At 40.6% G+C, this 17,249-nt stretch overlaps 1 protein-coding gene across 1 annotated transcript in view; it reads left to right on the top strand.

Moving 5' to 3' along the window:
• The window catches only part of klf13 (Kruppel-like factor 13), a 45,476-nt gene extending 29,130 nt beyond the window's left edge, over positions 1-16,346 (top strand). The window contains exon 2 of the mRNA XM_055155096.1: positions 8,609-16,346. Within this exon, the coding sequence (XP_055011071.1) occupies positions 8,609-8,931 (323 nt within the window). The 3' untranslated portion in view covers positions 8,932-16,346. The remainder of the gene's footprint in view (positions 1-8,608) is intronic.
• The last annotated feature ends 903 nt before the right edge of the window (positions 16,347-17,249 follow it).

The raw sequence follows: 17,249 nt of genomic DNA, 5'->3' as shown, positions 1-17,249 counted from the left end.
TCGTCGTGTCTCCAGTGTCACATGCGGGACACTTTCGGGCCATTTAATGTTCACACTGGAGATCACATACAAGTCACATTTAATTGAAAATGTGAACGACCTCGCAAAAACATCGGATTTCACAAAAAAATCGGAATTGAGCGTTAAGCCCTGCAGTCTGAACGTAGCCAAAGATTCGCTTTCTTTACAAAAAATAGCTTCTTAAACTCCCCTCTCAAACCAATTCTTTTCTCTGGCTCAGATCTGTACCGACATGCACAGCAGACTGTGGTCCTGTGTTGCTCTCTCGTCTGTGTTGGTTCATCGTCTTGTGAAGTAGCCTTTTTTTTTCTCCAGTGTAGCTTTTTCATCATTATTATTAGTTTGTACGACCATTATACAGCACAATACAAGAAAAAATTGAAAGAAACTGGGTTCAAATTAAATTTAGTATGCACATTATGTAATTTATTTTGTTATATGTAAATATTTGTGAAGTTTCGTCATCAGCGTCCAGAAGCAGATGTAACCTGAGTTCTTTTGCCAAATGGAAAAAAAAAAAAAACACTACTCAAACTTGTGACGTCAGGTGGAAATCAAAACAGAAGTTCTCTGTTGTGTTTTTAGACTCTTCACAGCTCCACTAGACCTTGAATTGTTAAGCTCTACTACACAAAACAAATAAAAGGTGGTTGTTCATTTTAAAACTACCACTTCATGACATCACAAGGTGAAGCGGAGCGTTTTGAGGTTTGGAGATGTACACAGACTAAAAATAATGAATGAAACAAAACATAGCTCCTTCAGTGTGTTTTGTTCTTTGAAAACTTTGAAAACACCAACATTTTTTTTTTTTTTTTAGTGTTTTGAGCTTTGGAGATGTAGACCGACTAATAATAAAACATAATAAACATGTGTGAGAAACACATGACAGAATAAAACGTGTTCCTCGATGCCCAGTGATTACAATGATAATAAATAAATAAATAGAGATAAGAACGATAATAAATTAGCAATATTAAAAAGTACATGAAGAGCATTTACCAGTTCCAATAAACAATGTGACCGCGCCTTTTCACTGACAAAAATTTCTAAACTTTTTCATGACTTTTCCATGATCCAAATTTGCCGGACTGAACCAGGACTGAACCAGGACTGTATGTCAGTACGGGCCCAGAGTTGTGCCCGCATAGACTGTCGGGTGATCAGGACTGAGACCAGTCCAAGACAGGGACTGAGACCGAGACCAGACCGGGACAAGATCAGGATTGAGACCAGGACTGAGGCCAGGACTAGACCAGGACTGAGACTGGGACTGAGACCTGGACTTAGACCAAGACAAGACCGGGACTGAGATAGGAACTGAGACCGGGACTTAGACTAGGACCAGACCGGGACAAGATCAGGACTGAATCCGGGATCAGGACCAGGACTGAGACAAGGACTGAATCCGGGATCAGGACCAGGACTGAGACAAGGACTGAGACCGGGATTTAGACTGGGACGAGACTGGGACTTAGACCGGGACCAGACCAGGAGGTGAGACCCTCTGTTCAGTCCTGGTTCAGTTTTTTTTTTTTTTCATTATTCACTTAATTACAAAATTGAACTAAAAAATCAAATCATTTTATCGTTTTATCATTTTGGTTTTGGAGACAAATAATGAAGAAAATAGCATTTTTTTCAATTCACCCTACATGTGTAGAATTGATCAGACTTTTAGGACTAAATATAAAATGTTAACTATTTCCACTCACCTTATGGTTTGGGATTATAGTTTTTTAACATTCAAAATCCTGTCAGTGCATTTATTGTCGTCTCTTTTAAACAAAAGGTGCAGACATTCAGAAATAATCAGAATAGTCTAATGAGAACTTAACAGAACGCTGAAGTTGCGTGAAAGAGATACTAAATTTCCATGACTTTTCCAGGTTTCCATGACCGTGGGAACCGTGAACAGACAAGCACAAGTAGACCGTGTGGGAAAATAGAGAGGCAGGAAGTCAGCGTGCGCCGTTTTAAGACTATTTTCCAGATTATACAGCAGTAAAACAGGTAAAAGTGGTTGTATTTTGGAAGAATCTGTTGTTGTTGTTTTTTCTGGAGTCTTTATTGTGCTGCAGCCTCGTGTCCTCGTGCGCAGACGGCTCGGGCTCGTCGGACTGGCCCGGACAGCCACACGTCTCAGAGCTTTGTGCACGTGTGAACTGTGAACACCGTGACTCATTCTCTCGTAAACAGATAACGAGACTGTTCCTCCGTGGGGCTGTTCCATTCACGTGAGGCCGGCGGAGTTTAGGCTGAAAATGCTGTCGTGTTGTTTTTCTCTTGCTCTTACGCTGAGGTGGACAAAAGTAGCAGCCCAAAACTTGACTTAAATATCAGTCATGTTACTTCAGAATAGTATTACTCAAGTAAAAATGCAAAGAAGTGGTCCAAGTGTAAGAGTTTTTGGGAAAATTACTTCTCGAATTTGACTTTTGTGAGCTTTAATTCATGTTATAATGTTGTTAACTCCTCAAAAACAAACCTGGAGTTGTGTTTTGTTTCATTCACACATGTTTATTATGTTTTATTATTAATCTGTGTACATATCCAAAGCTCAAAACGCTCTGTTCCACCTTGTGATGTCACGAAGCGAGAGTTTTCAAGTGGCCGTTTCCCATTTTTGTTGTTTTGAGATCGGAAATTCCAGATCTGAAATCGTCCAAATGATTCTACAGCAGTGAAGGTGTGTGTCTAATGAAAAACTGAATAACAAAACATGAATAAATAATGCTGAAAATCTGGCGTTTTTGAAGGACAGACATAAAAATGAGACAAACTGATGGAGCTGCAAGAAACACAAATTTTCAAATCATTTCAAATTGTTACATAAAGCTTTTGTCACTTGAGACTTAATCATAGCGGGAAGAGAAACCACAACTTTTTACTCAAGTAAGAGTAAAAGAAACCAATGGAATCAAGACTGGATCTACGAGAACGAGACCAGACGAGATTTTGACATTATTTACTACAAATAACTGCGCAATCAAGTTATAATTGTCTTCTCAGTGTTTTTTTATTTTACTTCATTTAATTTTTTTGCTGTAGCGGTTACATGCTGCCACTCCGACACTGACGTCTAATTGTTGGAGTGGTGGCATTTCCAGTTTTTATCAAACGTCCCCGCACTCTTGACATTTTATTTTTCCTTGGTCGGAGTGGTGGCACCTTAGTTTTTTTTTTTTTTTTCAACATTCCACCATTTCGACACTCAAGGTAATTATTTAGTTGCGGCGGCGCTCTTTTCGGGACATTATTTTCACGCACTGGTGGCATAGGAGGCGTGGTGTGGTTTAGTCCTGGTTTAATTTTGGTTTAAACACCGTACGTAAGAAGACACACGCTCCAGACTGTGTAAAAGGTGTCGGAATGGAGGGTTGTCGGAATGATGGAATGTCGGAGTGGCGGTATGTCCGAATAAGGGTTGTACTTTGCTGTAGCGCTGCTTTTTGTGACTACAGCTTCTCAAAAAATATACAGAAAGTGCTTCAAGCGTGTTTTTAACTTCACACAACTTCATCAGAATCATTTGGACGGTAAAAGCCAAAAAGGTAAAAGGAGCTGTTTACTTGAGATGTCATGAATCGGTTGTTCAAACAAAACTCCAGGTCTGTTTTTGAGGAGAAAACAGCATTCTAACTTGACTTAAGGCTCACAAGAGTCAATTTTGTGTAATATAGGACCTTTAAGACTTGTCAAAATATACTCAAGTCAAAATATTAATAAATGAATGTTATTTTAAGTCTGTTTTCCAGATTATAAGTGATTGTAGCTTGTTGTGATGCAGCCTCGGGTCCTTGTGCTCAAATCAGGCTCAAAACATGTATCTCGACAGTACTTTTTATCCAATCCAAAAGTAAAATCATGGGGGAAAAAAAACCTCATAAGGTAATTTTCAGCACGTGTCTGCAATTTTGTCTCACGAGATCTTGTCCCATCCTTAAAGTACTTTATGTTATGAGGTTCTTTTTCCAGACCAAGTGTTTGTTTTCGTACCTGACAGTTGCAGACACGTGTTGAAAATTATCTCGTGAGATGTTTTTATTAGGGGTGAGACTTGTTTAAAGAAAAAATCTAATTAATTACAGGCTTTGTAATTAATGTAACTGTAATCTCAATTAGTTGCATAATAATATTTGCCTCGAAAGCAACAGTTAATTTATGTCAATGAATTTTCGTGGATGACTTCATCAGTGTCTTGGAAAGTCTCTTGTAAATAAATAAAAAATAAATTGCGTTTCATTTCAAAATAGTAGACAAAGTTAAGTCTCTGTCCAAAACTGAAGAGACTTAAGTTGTGACCTTCTGAACGTCGTGTACGTCTTGCAAACTCTTTTTTGCACAGTTTGCAGTAAACGACGTCTTTGTCAATACTTCCATCGGGTCATTTTTTGAGTAGAAATTTCCGGTCCAGTAGACTCAGAGCGCTTTAATGCTCCATTGTTGTAGTCAAAACTTTGTGCGTCAGTATGATTGTGGTGCCACGACATGATGCACTGACAAACTGCGATAAAATGTGTTAATATTTTTAATGCATTATTTTCTTTGTAATTCATTTATCGTAATTAACGCTTTAATGTCCCACCCAACCTTTATCTCGTCTTTTTCGATTTTTGAGGATTTCTCGTTTGTCATTTGTCATCATGATCTACACATGTAGGTGCTGTAAAGTCATGGAAAATTTACTTTAAATCATGAAAAAGTCACGGGAAAGTTTTGAAATTTTGTCTGTGAAAAGGAGTGGGAACCCTGCCCTTAGTTTTTATGTTTGGATTGGATAAAAAGTATTTGCGGGAAAATTTTTTGAGAAGCTGGATTCACAAAAAGCAGTAAATAATGTAAAAATCTTGTCTTGTCTCATTCTCGTAGCTTTAGTCTTGAGTCTTATCTCATCTTTTTCGACTTTTGGGGATTTCTCGGAAGTCCAAATGAACCTCACTGGACTTTTGTAACCGAGTACTACCCATCCTCGGCCTTTGTGCATTTCCACATTCTGTCCTGAACAAAGAAAGGCTGGTTTTCTTTGTCGAGTTTGTCATTATTACCTTCATGATCTACACATGTAGGTACCGTAAAGTCATGGGAAAGTCACTTTAGATCATAAAAAAGTCATGGGAAAGTTTAGAAATTTTGTCCGTGAAAAAGAGTGGGAACCTTGCCCTTAGTTTTTACATTTGGATTGGATAAAAAGTATGTGCGGGAAAATTTTTTGAGAAACTGCAGTCACAAAAAGCAGTAAATAATGTAAAAATCTCGTCTTGTTTCGTTCTCGTAGCTCTTATCTCATCTTTTTCGACTTTTTGGGATTTCTCAGAAGTCCAAATGAACCTCACTGGACTTTTGTAACTGAGTACTACCCATCCTCGGCCTTTATGCATTTCCACATTCTGTCCTGAACAAAGAAAGGCTGGTTTTCTTTGTTGAGTTTGTCATTATTACCCTCATGATCTACACATGTAAGTGCTGTAAAGTCATGGGAAATTCACTTTAGATCATAAAAAAAGTCACGGGAAAGTTTTGAAATTTTGTCCGTGAAAAAGAGTGGGAACCTTACCCTTACTTTTTATCCAATCCAAATGTAAAAACTATGTGCGGGAAAATTTTTTGAGAAACTGCAGTCACAAAAAGCAGTAAATAATGTAAAAATCTCGTCTTGTTTCGTTCTCGTAGCTCTTATCTCGTCTTTTTCGATTTTTGGGATTTCTCGGAAGTCCAAATGAACCTCACTGGACTTTTGTAACCGAGTACTACCCATCCTCGGCCTTTGCGAGTTTCCACATTCTGTCCTGAACAAAGAAAGGCTGGTTTTCTTTGTCGAGTTTGTCATTATTACCCTTGTGATCTACACATGTAGATGGCGTAAAGTCATGGGAAATTCACTTTAGATCATAAAAAAAGTCACGGGAAAGTTTTGAAATTTTGTCCGTGAAAAAGAGTGGGAACCTTGCCCTTATTTTTTATGTTTGGATTGGATAAAAAGTACTGGCGGGAGCATTTTTTGAAAAGCTGTAGTCACAAAAAGCAGTAAATAATGTAAAAATCTCGTCTTGTTTCGTTCTCGTAGCTCTTATCTCGTCTTTTTTGATTTTTTGGGATTTCTCGGGAGTCCAAATGAACCTCACTGGACTTTTGTAACCGAGTACTACCCATCCTCATCCTTTGTTTACGACAGAATGTGGAAATGCGCAAAGAAAGGCTGGTTTTCTTTGTCGAGTTTGTCATTATTACCCTCATGATTCTCAAGTAACCAGAGCGAAGTCGTGAAACGCGATAAGAGTCGTAAAAAAAGGGGTGTAACCTGGTGTACTTTTCTCCAGGGCTCTGCTCGCTTCTCAGCTACAAACTCTCGGCTTTGCTAAACCATGAACCACATTTGGTGACATTACGATAATCCAGCGTTGCTATGGTAACTGTGGTCTGTCTCAGCGCTGCATCTTCCAGTAAAGAGGAAACACAACCAAAACTCAAAAACCCAACGAAGCAAGATAAAAAAGAGAGACACAGAGAGAGAGAGAGAGAGAAGGCGGCAGACGGGGACGTACGCGCTCAGATGACAGCCGTTTGTGCGTGATTAGCAACGCCTGGAGCCAAAGCAAACAAAAGAGTCGTAAAAACTTAACGTAGCACTGTCACGTTAGCGCATGCTGAAGTGTGATGTATGACTGAAGAAGACATGGGCGATAAATGATAAGATAGAAAAGTTTTTAATTTATTTATTCCCACTGACACACAAACCTTAAAAAAGCAGGAATGTCAAACTCAAATTGACAAAGGGCCAAAATTAAAAACTGGGACTAAGTCGTGGGCCAAACTAAATATTTATTCAAGAATTTCAACAACATCTGCAGGTTTTCTCTTCTTTTTAGATACGTAATTTTAAACCTTTTGTTATTAAAATAAATGTTTAATAATAGTTTTGCTTAAACATTTAATCCAGAACAATATAATATAAAATAATAACACAATTTTAAATAAATAAATAATGTTTCTATAGCCTATTTGTAGCCATCTTCTATACATATTTGATATTAACTCGTTGGTCAAATATAATTATATCATGGGCCAAATTTGGTTCCCCAGGCCTGAGTTTGACATGTCGGCCTTAAAGCAAGAAAACTAAATTTAGACCTAAAAACCTGAGTTGCAATAAATAAATAGCAAAATGAAGCGGGCAAAAGTTTTAGAACATCACATTTTTTCAATTTTTTTTTACCATTTATTGTGTCATTGCACTCACAACAAATCAGCAATTTGAGTTGAAAAAATAAATCATGGAATCACTTTATAGTCCAAAACGTGTTCTAAACTTTTGATTGATGTGTGTGTCGACTTTTGTCAGATATAACAGAAATCAAATATTGTTCAGAAAGTTTTCATAAATGTGTGGCACTTGTAGGTTGCTTCACTCTTCTGTCCAGTTCATCCCAAACCAACTCGATGGGGTTTAAGTCTGGACACTGCGCTGCTGCTGGACACTCCAGGTTTTCAAGCTTTACCATCTTGTTCTTTTTTCCAGAAGTAGTTTTGGCAGAGCTTGGACGTGTGTTTTGTTGTTTTTTATCTTTATTTTAACCTCTGTCTGTTCAGTTTTTACTCTCTTCATTGGACTTGCATGACTTGAATTGCAATAAATAACTGGAAAAATTAGGGTGTTCTAAAACTTTTGACCGGTAATGTACGTGTTTAAATATGTTGTAAAGAAGATGGTGTTTCCAAACATTGGTGCGCTTCTGGCTCCATTGACTCTGGCTCCAATTCACTTTAAACTGAAAAACGACTTCACGCGCTCAACATGATCCTGGTGTTTTTTGTCCCTAAATCAAGATATAAACATTAACAACAGACCAATGAGGTGCCTTTTTTATTTTTTTCCAGAGGTCATTCCCACTAACAGTTTGGATTGACAACGTTGCTAAACCAGTGACGTGGGCGGGAAGGTGATGACACTCGTGGTTGGAATTCCAAACATAGAACTCAACAAATTTGCTCCTGTAATTAGTAACCTTGACAAACTTCATTTGACTGGAGCTAAAAGTCACACTCACTAAAGCCCCAATTTATGGTCGTGCGTCAAATTCGAAATTTTCTAACTACGCAAACCAACGTGGACAATAAGGGCTGTGATTGTTCCGCTCTACATTCGCTCTACAAACATTTCCGGTACTCCGCTTTCCCGCTTCATTTTGTAAACACGAACACCATTATTAAATCCTTGCCTCCTCGCATTGTGGCGGTGAATTATTTAGCGGTGCATCGACCTCAATGCAGATCCATAAATTAAAAACAATGGCAATGACGGCGGTAGTGTGCGTTGAGTCGACGCAGAACGATAAAACGACCTTTAGTCCTCTTCTTTATACAGTCTGTGGTTGTTGAAGTCGTTGATGTAATCCCATCCTCCCCAGCTCGAATTGTTGCTGATTGTAGCACAGAAAAATAACAAAAGTTCCTCATTTGGTCAAAGAAAACATCCCCATGAAAAATGACCATGATTTATTGAGCAACAGGTCGATACAGTGACAAGTTTGATCTGGTAATAACAAACTTTGCTCATTCGCTGAACCTGTGCTGTGTTTGTTTTCAGGTGAGAGGCCCTTCCCCTGCACCTGGACCGACTGCAGTAAGAAGTTTGCCCGCTCCGATGAGCTGGCGCGGCACTACCGCACCCACACGGGCGAGAAGAAGTTCGGCTGCCCGCTGTGTGATAAGAGGTTCATGCGCAGTGACCACCTGATGAAACACGCCCGCCGCCACTCTGACTTCCACCCCGCCATGCTCAAACGCAACCACAACACCAGACCCAGCTCCGTCAGCGACTACAGCCGCTCCGACGCCTCCAGCCCCGCCCTCAGCCCCACCCACAGCCCCGCCATAAGCCCCGCCCACAGCCCCGCCAGCTCGCCTTAAACTCTCGCACTTTCTGCCTCCGGACGAGGCCGCTCCTTCATCAGACTTGAGTTGCACAGGACTCACCCCCTGCTATTCCTGCACTTATGGTGTCCCATTCTGTACATACTGCTTATGTAGTGCACTGACCCTGTGGTGTCTAAAGAGGGCACAAGTCTAAAGAGGGCACAAGTCTAAAGAGGGCACAAGTCTAAAGAGGGCACATGTCTAAAAAGTGCACATGTCTAAAAAGTGCACAAGTTTAAAGAGGGCACTTGTTTTTCAGGCATCACCATTTCCACTGTTCTGTACGAACAGCATTCCAAAGTTCTAAAGAATGACGCAGTTAAGCTTTAGCTCCTCTGATCCTTTGGAAAAGGTGGAGCTCATTTCTAAGTGTCGATTAGATCACATATGATAAGTCTTAAAGACGAACTCCATCAAATGGAATATATCAAAGATATTATATAATCAAAAGTCTGTTTACAGTTACTGAGGCGTAGGGTTTGATGTAAATACAATGATTTGGCCCCAAAAGGGTGAACTGGCACTTTCTGAGAATCCCAGTCCCAGTTTTTCAATTGGACCATGAGGTGTGCCCTGAAACGGGGGGTATGTGCCCGTGTCCTGCAGAAGTCAGACCTCTGCCCTCTGTAGCCCTGTGGGTTCTGATCACAGTGAGAGGTGTACATATGAAGCACAGACACCCACAAGAGTCGTCTCATTTTTCATGGTGTTGATTTGAGGAGGGGGAGAGGGGCGCGCACACCTCAGGACTGACAGTTTTGTAAAACACACGTGTTCATTTCTCACAGTGACTGCACAATAGACTGATCACTTTACAGTCGACGGAGACGTCGCCCCACTCAGGGAAGGCCTTTAGCTTGAAAGAATCACCCCTCCAAAATCCCCCCTCCAGAATTACCCCTTCAGAATCACCCCTCCTGCCCCCACAGCCCCCACACCCTCTCCAGCCCCTCCTGCCCCCCCAGCCTTACCCTCATCCACACATGTCTGTGGTTCAGTCTCGTACGCATCACGTCCAGTGTCTCAGTCCCTTTTCTGTTTTGTCTGTAACTGTCACATTTCCCACATATTCTTCTGAGCCGCTCCTTTAAAGAGGCCTCAAACGTTCACTTTATGGGGATGACAGGTTTAAAGCAGCTGTCTGTGCTTCAGCCATAAACCACAGCTTGTACTGTACAGAAACACAAACATGAGAAACAAGTTTGAAGCACATAGGAAACTTAACCAAAGACTGGACTGGGAGTGTGAGCCGCACAGACCTCGATCACACATGAACACCAGTGTGAAGTAGAACGTACATATATCCAGTGTGGACCTGCAGGACAGGGCCTGTGATAAAGGGGCTTTATCAGAGCCAGAGCAGCCGAGGAGGGGCCCCCCTTTACTCTGAGCTAAAGCTAACAGAGCTGCCTGTGGAAAAAGGCCTGTAATTAGTGGGTTGATTCAGCCTCAAGTGCAGGGCTGAGGCTGTGCGTGCTCAGGAGGACTACCTAGACAAAGCTAACAGTCTGAGGGGGACGTACCGACTCTTACAGGCGTCAGATTTCACATGGCCAAGGATAATGTAGCTCCACACGTGAGCTCTGTTAGCAGAGCGCGCTCACAGCTGCTTTAGACCTGCCTCTTCCATCAGGGCTCCCACTGTGGTACCAGCGCATGAAGCTAAGAACATATGCAGCCCAGTCCCCCGTGAACCTCTGTCTCCACACGCCTCGATGGGTCAGACTAAAGCCACAGGCAAACACACAGAAACTGGCTCCACTATCCAAACTGATGAGCCCCTTCTCAGAGCTGGGCCTGTGTTTCCCAGAATGCACTGGGAGTATGCGCCCATGCTCTTCTTCATGTGGTTAGATGTGACCGTAGAGTCAGGCGTGTGCTCCGTCCCACAGTTCCACAGTTCTGCTTTAATGCATATCAAATACTTAGTGAATAGAGGCGCTGGGAGGAGGTGAGCAGGTGGAGCTACATGAATGGTGCGCCTTGTGCTCCCTGCTCCTCCACAGCATCTCTCTTTGTGGAAGAATCAGCCCCTTTTAGACCCAGTGCAGTGGTTTGCCATAGAGCCAAGTCCTCACTACACAGTTTCCTGTTCACAGGATGACACTCTGAATGCTACAGCGCCCTCCCGGTGGAGAGAGGCGTGCACATCTACACATCTACACATCACAGTTACACAGTTACATGTCTATAAGAGTTTAGATCCTCCTCGTGCTGCGGGGCAGCGTGCTGGAGACATCTCTTAGTTTCTGACTTTGTTTAATGGCAGTAGTTTCCTGGAGTAGGTGTAATCATTGTTCGTTTGTATGGCACAGTTAGCTCAGGGCCAAAGTGCACATGGCTTTACCCACACACAGGAGGGTGAGGGTGCCCACTGCAGGACAGTGGCACCACCACCTCCACCCACTTAGATCTCCATCTACCCCCATAGACTGTGTACAGTCCACAGTGTACAGACTGTAGACGGTCTATGCCCACAGACCAGTCTGACCTGGACCCACTGCACCACAGCTACTTGAATCATCCACACTCTGTCCACTGTCTCTGCTCTGAGTGTCCATCCTGTCTGTCCACTCTCACTCTCACGTGTCTCCAGAGGAAGTCTTTATGTCCCTTTGCCCCCGCGGCCCCTGAGGCTTCACCTGTACAGTCTCTGATGTCAGGCCTCACCTGTCAGGCCTCGGGCTTTTCTGGAGACACTGCTCCTGCCACAAATATCTTCATTATTTATGTTAATCATAAGAGTTTAATCATAACCTCATGAATGAAATGTACAGTTGTAAGCATTTATTATTTGCTCTTGGTTTGATTCATTGATGTGTGATTTTGATTGCATCATACCTCTAATAACCTGATGTTTTATGTTCTTTAAACCATGATGTAGCGTTCATGTCCGGACCGTAGCTCTGGCCACGTCACGTCCTGCAGGAAATCTCAGGACTCCATTTTCTATCGTGGAGAGTTCTTTTTGAGGATGTCAAACTTTTACATGTTCACCCAACAATAACAAATCTTTTCCAGTCCGACCAGCTAATCACAGAAGTGTAAATAAGTCGACATTTTGCTAATTGTAAAGAATAGTGAATTAGACGATTTTGTAGAACTAACCCAGTTGAGATAGAAACGCCACATTAACCCGTAGACGACCCTGTGCTGAGTCATCCAGGCCTGACGCTCGTGTGTGCCAAACTCACACAGTAACCACCCGACCCCTGAGGTGACCTATGACCTTTAACCTGTACAGTTTTCTAGAGCATGTTGCGTTGTACAGGTTTGGGACTGCTGCGTTTTTCACGTGCGGATTCCCAGCACACATCCGGTTCGCTTATGGACCGTGTGTGTTTTTGTTTTTTCTTTGATGATTTGTGCCGTACCACACCAAGCGACGTGTAACTCCACGAAGAACCGCCCACCATTCCAAAGGACAGAAGATCTCTCCGCTCTCGATGTGCTGCTTCCACCGCGTTGGTCAGAAATAGTGCTTTTGTCGTGAAGTGAGGTTTTGTAGAAAGTTGTGTACATGGTACCCTCCTCTTTGATGTCCACGCTTCCTATGGACCAGTCTCTCCTCGTGTCTGTAGTGCGCAGTTTAAGCCAATAGAAAATGACCAGCGGAAATGTCGATATCGATATCAGCTCTCCTGCTTCAGCGCCTGCTTGAGTTGATGACGCGGACTGTGTAGGAAGCGAGCACGGGCGCGTTTACGGCTCCGTCGAATCTGGCTCCGATTCACTTTGTATTGAAAAAAAACAAAAAAAACATGGCACCTTTTTCTGTAACTGCTGCTGTCAGGCTCATCATTTTGGTCTTAAAAACTGCACCTTGTGACTTTTTGGTTCATGATCCGTCACCTGCGTGTTTCCATGGAGATGTTATTGCTCTGGAATGTTCCACGGTGTGACATTAAACAGCTCTACATTACATTTATCCAGTTATAAGTGGCTTTAGAGCTCAAAAATAACTAGACAAACTTGCATTCTGACTGTGAGCGGGGTCGCCTCTCCACAGATCTGACCTGTAACTTGGTCTGGTTGGTTACATGCCGTCATTCCGACATACCGCCACTTCAACGTTGTTGTTTAATTGTCAGAGTGATGGCATTTCCAATTTTTTTAAAAATCAAACGTCCCTGCAATTTGACTTTTTATTTTCCCTGATTGGAGTGGCGGCACTTTAGCTTTATTTTATTTATTTTTTTAAACATTCCCTCTTTCCAACACACAAGGGAAGTATTAAGTTGCGGCGACACTCTTTTCATGGACTCACAGCGTAGGAGGCGTGGGGCGTGCAGCATGGTTTAGTCCTGGTTAAATCCTGGTTTAGACCTGGATTAGACCTGGTTTTAGTTCTGATTTAGTTCTAGTTAAACCTGGTTTAAGTCCTTATTTTAGTTGTGGTTTAGTCTTTGTTTAGACCTGGTTTAGACCTGGTTTTAGTTCTGATTTAGTCCTAGTTAAGCCTGGTTTAAGTCCTTATTTTAGTTGTGGTTTAGTCTTTGTTTAGACCTGGTTTTAGTCCTGATTTAGTCCTAGTTAAACCTGGTTTAAGTCCTTATTTTAGTTGTGGTTTAGTCTTTGTTTAGACCTGGTTTAGACCTGGTTTTAGTTCTGGTTAAGAGGCAGGGCCCACGCGTTGTACACAAGACAAAAAAGGTGACGCTCCAAACTATGAGTTGGCAGTCATAATGCCGACATAAAAGGTGTCGGAATGGAGGGTTGTTGGAATTATCAAATGTCGGGGTCTGTCGGAAAGGTCTGTACCCCGGTCTGGTTTGGTCTCCATGAAGATAAAAAGGTGTAATGCCATATTGTCAATGCCAATGAGACGGAAAAGAAGTAGAAACATGTAAAAACTGGGACATTTTCTCCAATTTTTCCTCGATTGTGTCAGACTTACTACCGCAAACAGAGCCCAAAGGAAGTTGTCATTAGAGAATACGTACATAATTGGGCTGGATATTTTATTTGGCATTAACAAAAACATTTTAAGCAGCCTAAAATTGCGGACGTGGTCTAATCTCGCTCAAATTTTAGACAATTCCTTTCCGCTTCTCCGTGTTTAGAGTTTAAGAAACGTCCACATCTTGCGGGATTTGTCGGCGGGAATGAGACAGAATATCGTAGATTCAGGCAAGAGCGGGAATGAAAATTACAATTCTTTGCAGGCGGGAGCGGGAATGAAAATCCTGTCCCATCAAATCTCTAGTTGTCATTGCATCTTTCCAAACATCTTCCTTGTTTGTGACAGTTTCCAGACAAAGCAATAACATTTCCACGGAGAAAAAGCATCTGACGGACCCTCCACGAGAAAAGTCACACAACGCACCATTAAAATATTCGTATCAACCTGCTCTGCACGATCCTGGTGTGTTTATTTTGCTATTTAATCCGTAGATCTATTCCAGAATCCTCGATGAGCTGCGTTTGACTGGAGCCGGAGCGCCGCGAACGACGACGTCACGCTCCCTCGGGTTCGCTTCTTTACACAGTCTGTGGTCGGTGATAAAGAATGATTTTTGAATGAGAGGAGCTTCGTTTCGTTACGGCTCCGATTCCAAATGATGTTACCAAAGGTTTGAAGGGAACGTTGAATGTCTCAGAATGCAGATGTGTTCTTGTCATGGACCTTTTTCTACGAAGAGCAAACCCAGTGTAATGAAAGTGAGTTTGTGAGTGTGTTTAGGTAGGCCTTGCTCCTATCTCTGTGTGTGCTCTTATTGTACAAAGCTTTCCGGAGTGTTCCTTCTTTAGAACGTTCTGTGCAGCAAATAAATATACTTTAAAAACAGGGTGACCACTGAGAAATTCCCTAAAACGACGGAATTTTCTGTTTTCCGATTTGTTACGATGTCGTTTCCTCGTCGCGAACGGACCTGGAGTTGCGTTTTGTTTCATTTTCACATGTTTAAAACAAAAAACTCTACATATTTAGTTCAAATTCTTCTCTTCTCAAACTGAAAACGCTCAGTTCCACCTTGTGATGTCACGTGGTACCACAGGAAGTGCTCCAATGTGTTTTTAAACTCCATACGCCTTCACGAGAGTCATTCAGATCACATATCAGACTTGGAATTTCCAATTTTTACTGAACTAAAAAGTAAAACTGAGCGCTTAACTTGAAAATTACTAGGGATTTATGACATCACAAGGTGGACCAGAGCATTTTTGGCTTTGGAGATGTAAACAGACGAATGTGAATGAAACAAAACACAACTTCAGGTCTGTTTTCGACGAGGTAACGACATTATAACATGACTTTAATTTAAGAAAAGTACATTTTGCTTGAAACTAGAGCTTTAAAGTTTTAATTTAATCTTTTTGAGTGAAGAAAACTCAATTTACACGTTAATTTAAACTCAAATAAGACAAATTCTGAACCAAATTCCGAATCTTAAGTAACTTATTTGCATTTCTTTGGCGTAACTTAAATTTATACGTTTATTAAAACTCGAATAAAACAAATTCTGAACCAAAATCTGAATCTTAACTCACTTATTTACAGTTTTTTGGTGTTACTTCAATTTATACGTTTATTTAAACTCTAATAAAACAAATTCTGTACCAAATTTTGAATCTAAAGTCACAAATTAAATGTATAAATTGAAGTAACGCCAAAGAAATGCAAATACAACTCGAATAAAACAAATTCTGAACCAAATTCTCAATCTTAAGTCACTTATTTGCATTTCTTTCGCGTTACTTCAATTTATACGTTTATTTAAACTCAAATAAAACAAATTCTGTACCAAATTTTGAATCTGAAGTAACTCCAAAGAAATGCAAATAAAACTCGAATAAAACAAATTCTGAACCAAATTCTGAATATTAACTCACTTATTTACATTTCTTTGGCGTTACTTCCAGTCAAATGAGCCTAATTTTCAGCACTTATGCCATTTCGCAGTGGTCACCCCGGCGATTTTATCTCCAAGGGATACAGCAGCTTTGGCTCGTAGCGGTCTGTGTGTACCTCAGTGTTCTGCTGTGTACCTCTGTCTCTGCCCATCACCATCAGTTGCCTGTGTATGACCATGGTGCTGCTGTTCTGCACCATTAAACCCACCAGTGTAAATACTCCACTCAGCTACGGCCAGTACATCCTCGGACCTCACTAATCTTCAGGTGTCAAGAACTTTTTTTTCCCAGTTTCAAGCCAAAATCACCACTACTTCAAAGTATTACAGTTGTACAGAGCCGGTTTCTCACATGTACAGGCTTTGTGCTGGTCGAGCTGCTCTGCTGTACCTTTCTATGGCATTATTTTTTACATGTTAGACGATATATATGGTGAAAATGTCCTATGCAACTATAAAAATAACAGATTGTTGAAAAATGTATGTTGTCATAACTTGTATGCATGAAATAGTGAAGTTTACATTTGTAAATAAATTCATAAAATAAGTGGAGAATCTTTGTGTTTGGTCTTTTTTATTGAAGCAACAAACAGGAAATGTGATCTAAATATAAATATATTAATAAATTGTCGCTAAACATAGACAAAACTAAATTTATGATATTTGCAAAACGAAAAGTACAAAATCATGTACGAATTATGCTCAATAATACACCACTAGAAAGAGTCTTTGAAAATAAATTTTTAGGAGTAACTCTAGACCATCATTTAAACTGGAAATCACATAAATAAACTTAGAAATAAATTATCCAAAGTGATCACAATTATATATAAATATAAATTTATGAGCCCGGTCAAGCAGAAGTAAACAACAAGGCCAAAAATTCAAGTTAATTCATCTGATATAAAAATGTATTGAACAGATACATATGTGCTCTAGTTTATCAAACTGTTGACCTTTTTTCTGTTCCATTTTTGGTTCTAAAGTTCCATACGTTTTAAACAGACCATGTATGAAACATGGAACAAAAATTATTTCCCAAATTTCAAAGACCTGCAAATCATGTAAATAAATGGAATGTATAAAAAAAATATCGAATTGTGTTATTCGATCTTTGAACTGTTGATGAAGGTACATGATTTAAAAAAAAAAATTTTAAAATGATAAAAAATTTGCTTGGAAGGACTGACATATTTTATAGAAATAGTTTCCTTTTATTTTATTTTATTAAAGTATTCGGAAGAAAAAAAGCGACAAATTATGTAAAATCCTGCACCTTCTACTTGTTTGTACAATTTTCCCTCCGTTACTTTTCCCTCCGTTACCATGAACTTTCTTAATAAAAAATCTCATGAGTCAAAAAGTAAGAGGTTTTTCAACCTAATCTTGTACCATATGGTAGAAAACTATATGAAGCAAATATTCAAACCAGTTTGTTAAGGATATGTAAGTGAGAAC

This window comes from Boleophthalmus pectinirostris, unplaced genomic scaffold (assembly GCF_026225935.1).
Source record: "Boleophthalmus pectinirostris isolate CB_2022bp ecotype Guang Dong unplaced genomic scaffold, ASM2622593v1 HiC_scaffold_2, whole genome shotgun sequence".
NCBI classification, from domain to species: Eukaryota; Metazoa; Chordata; class Actinopteri; order Gobiiformes; family Gobiidae; genus Boleophthalmus; species Boleophthalmus pectinirostris.
Note: the sequence above shows the minus strand (reverse complement) of the source record. Positions and strands in the feature narration are given on the sequence as shown.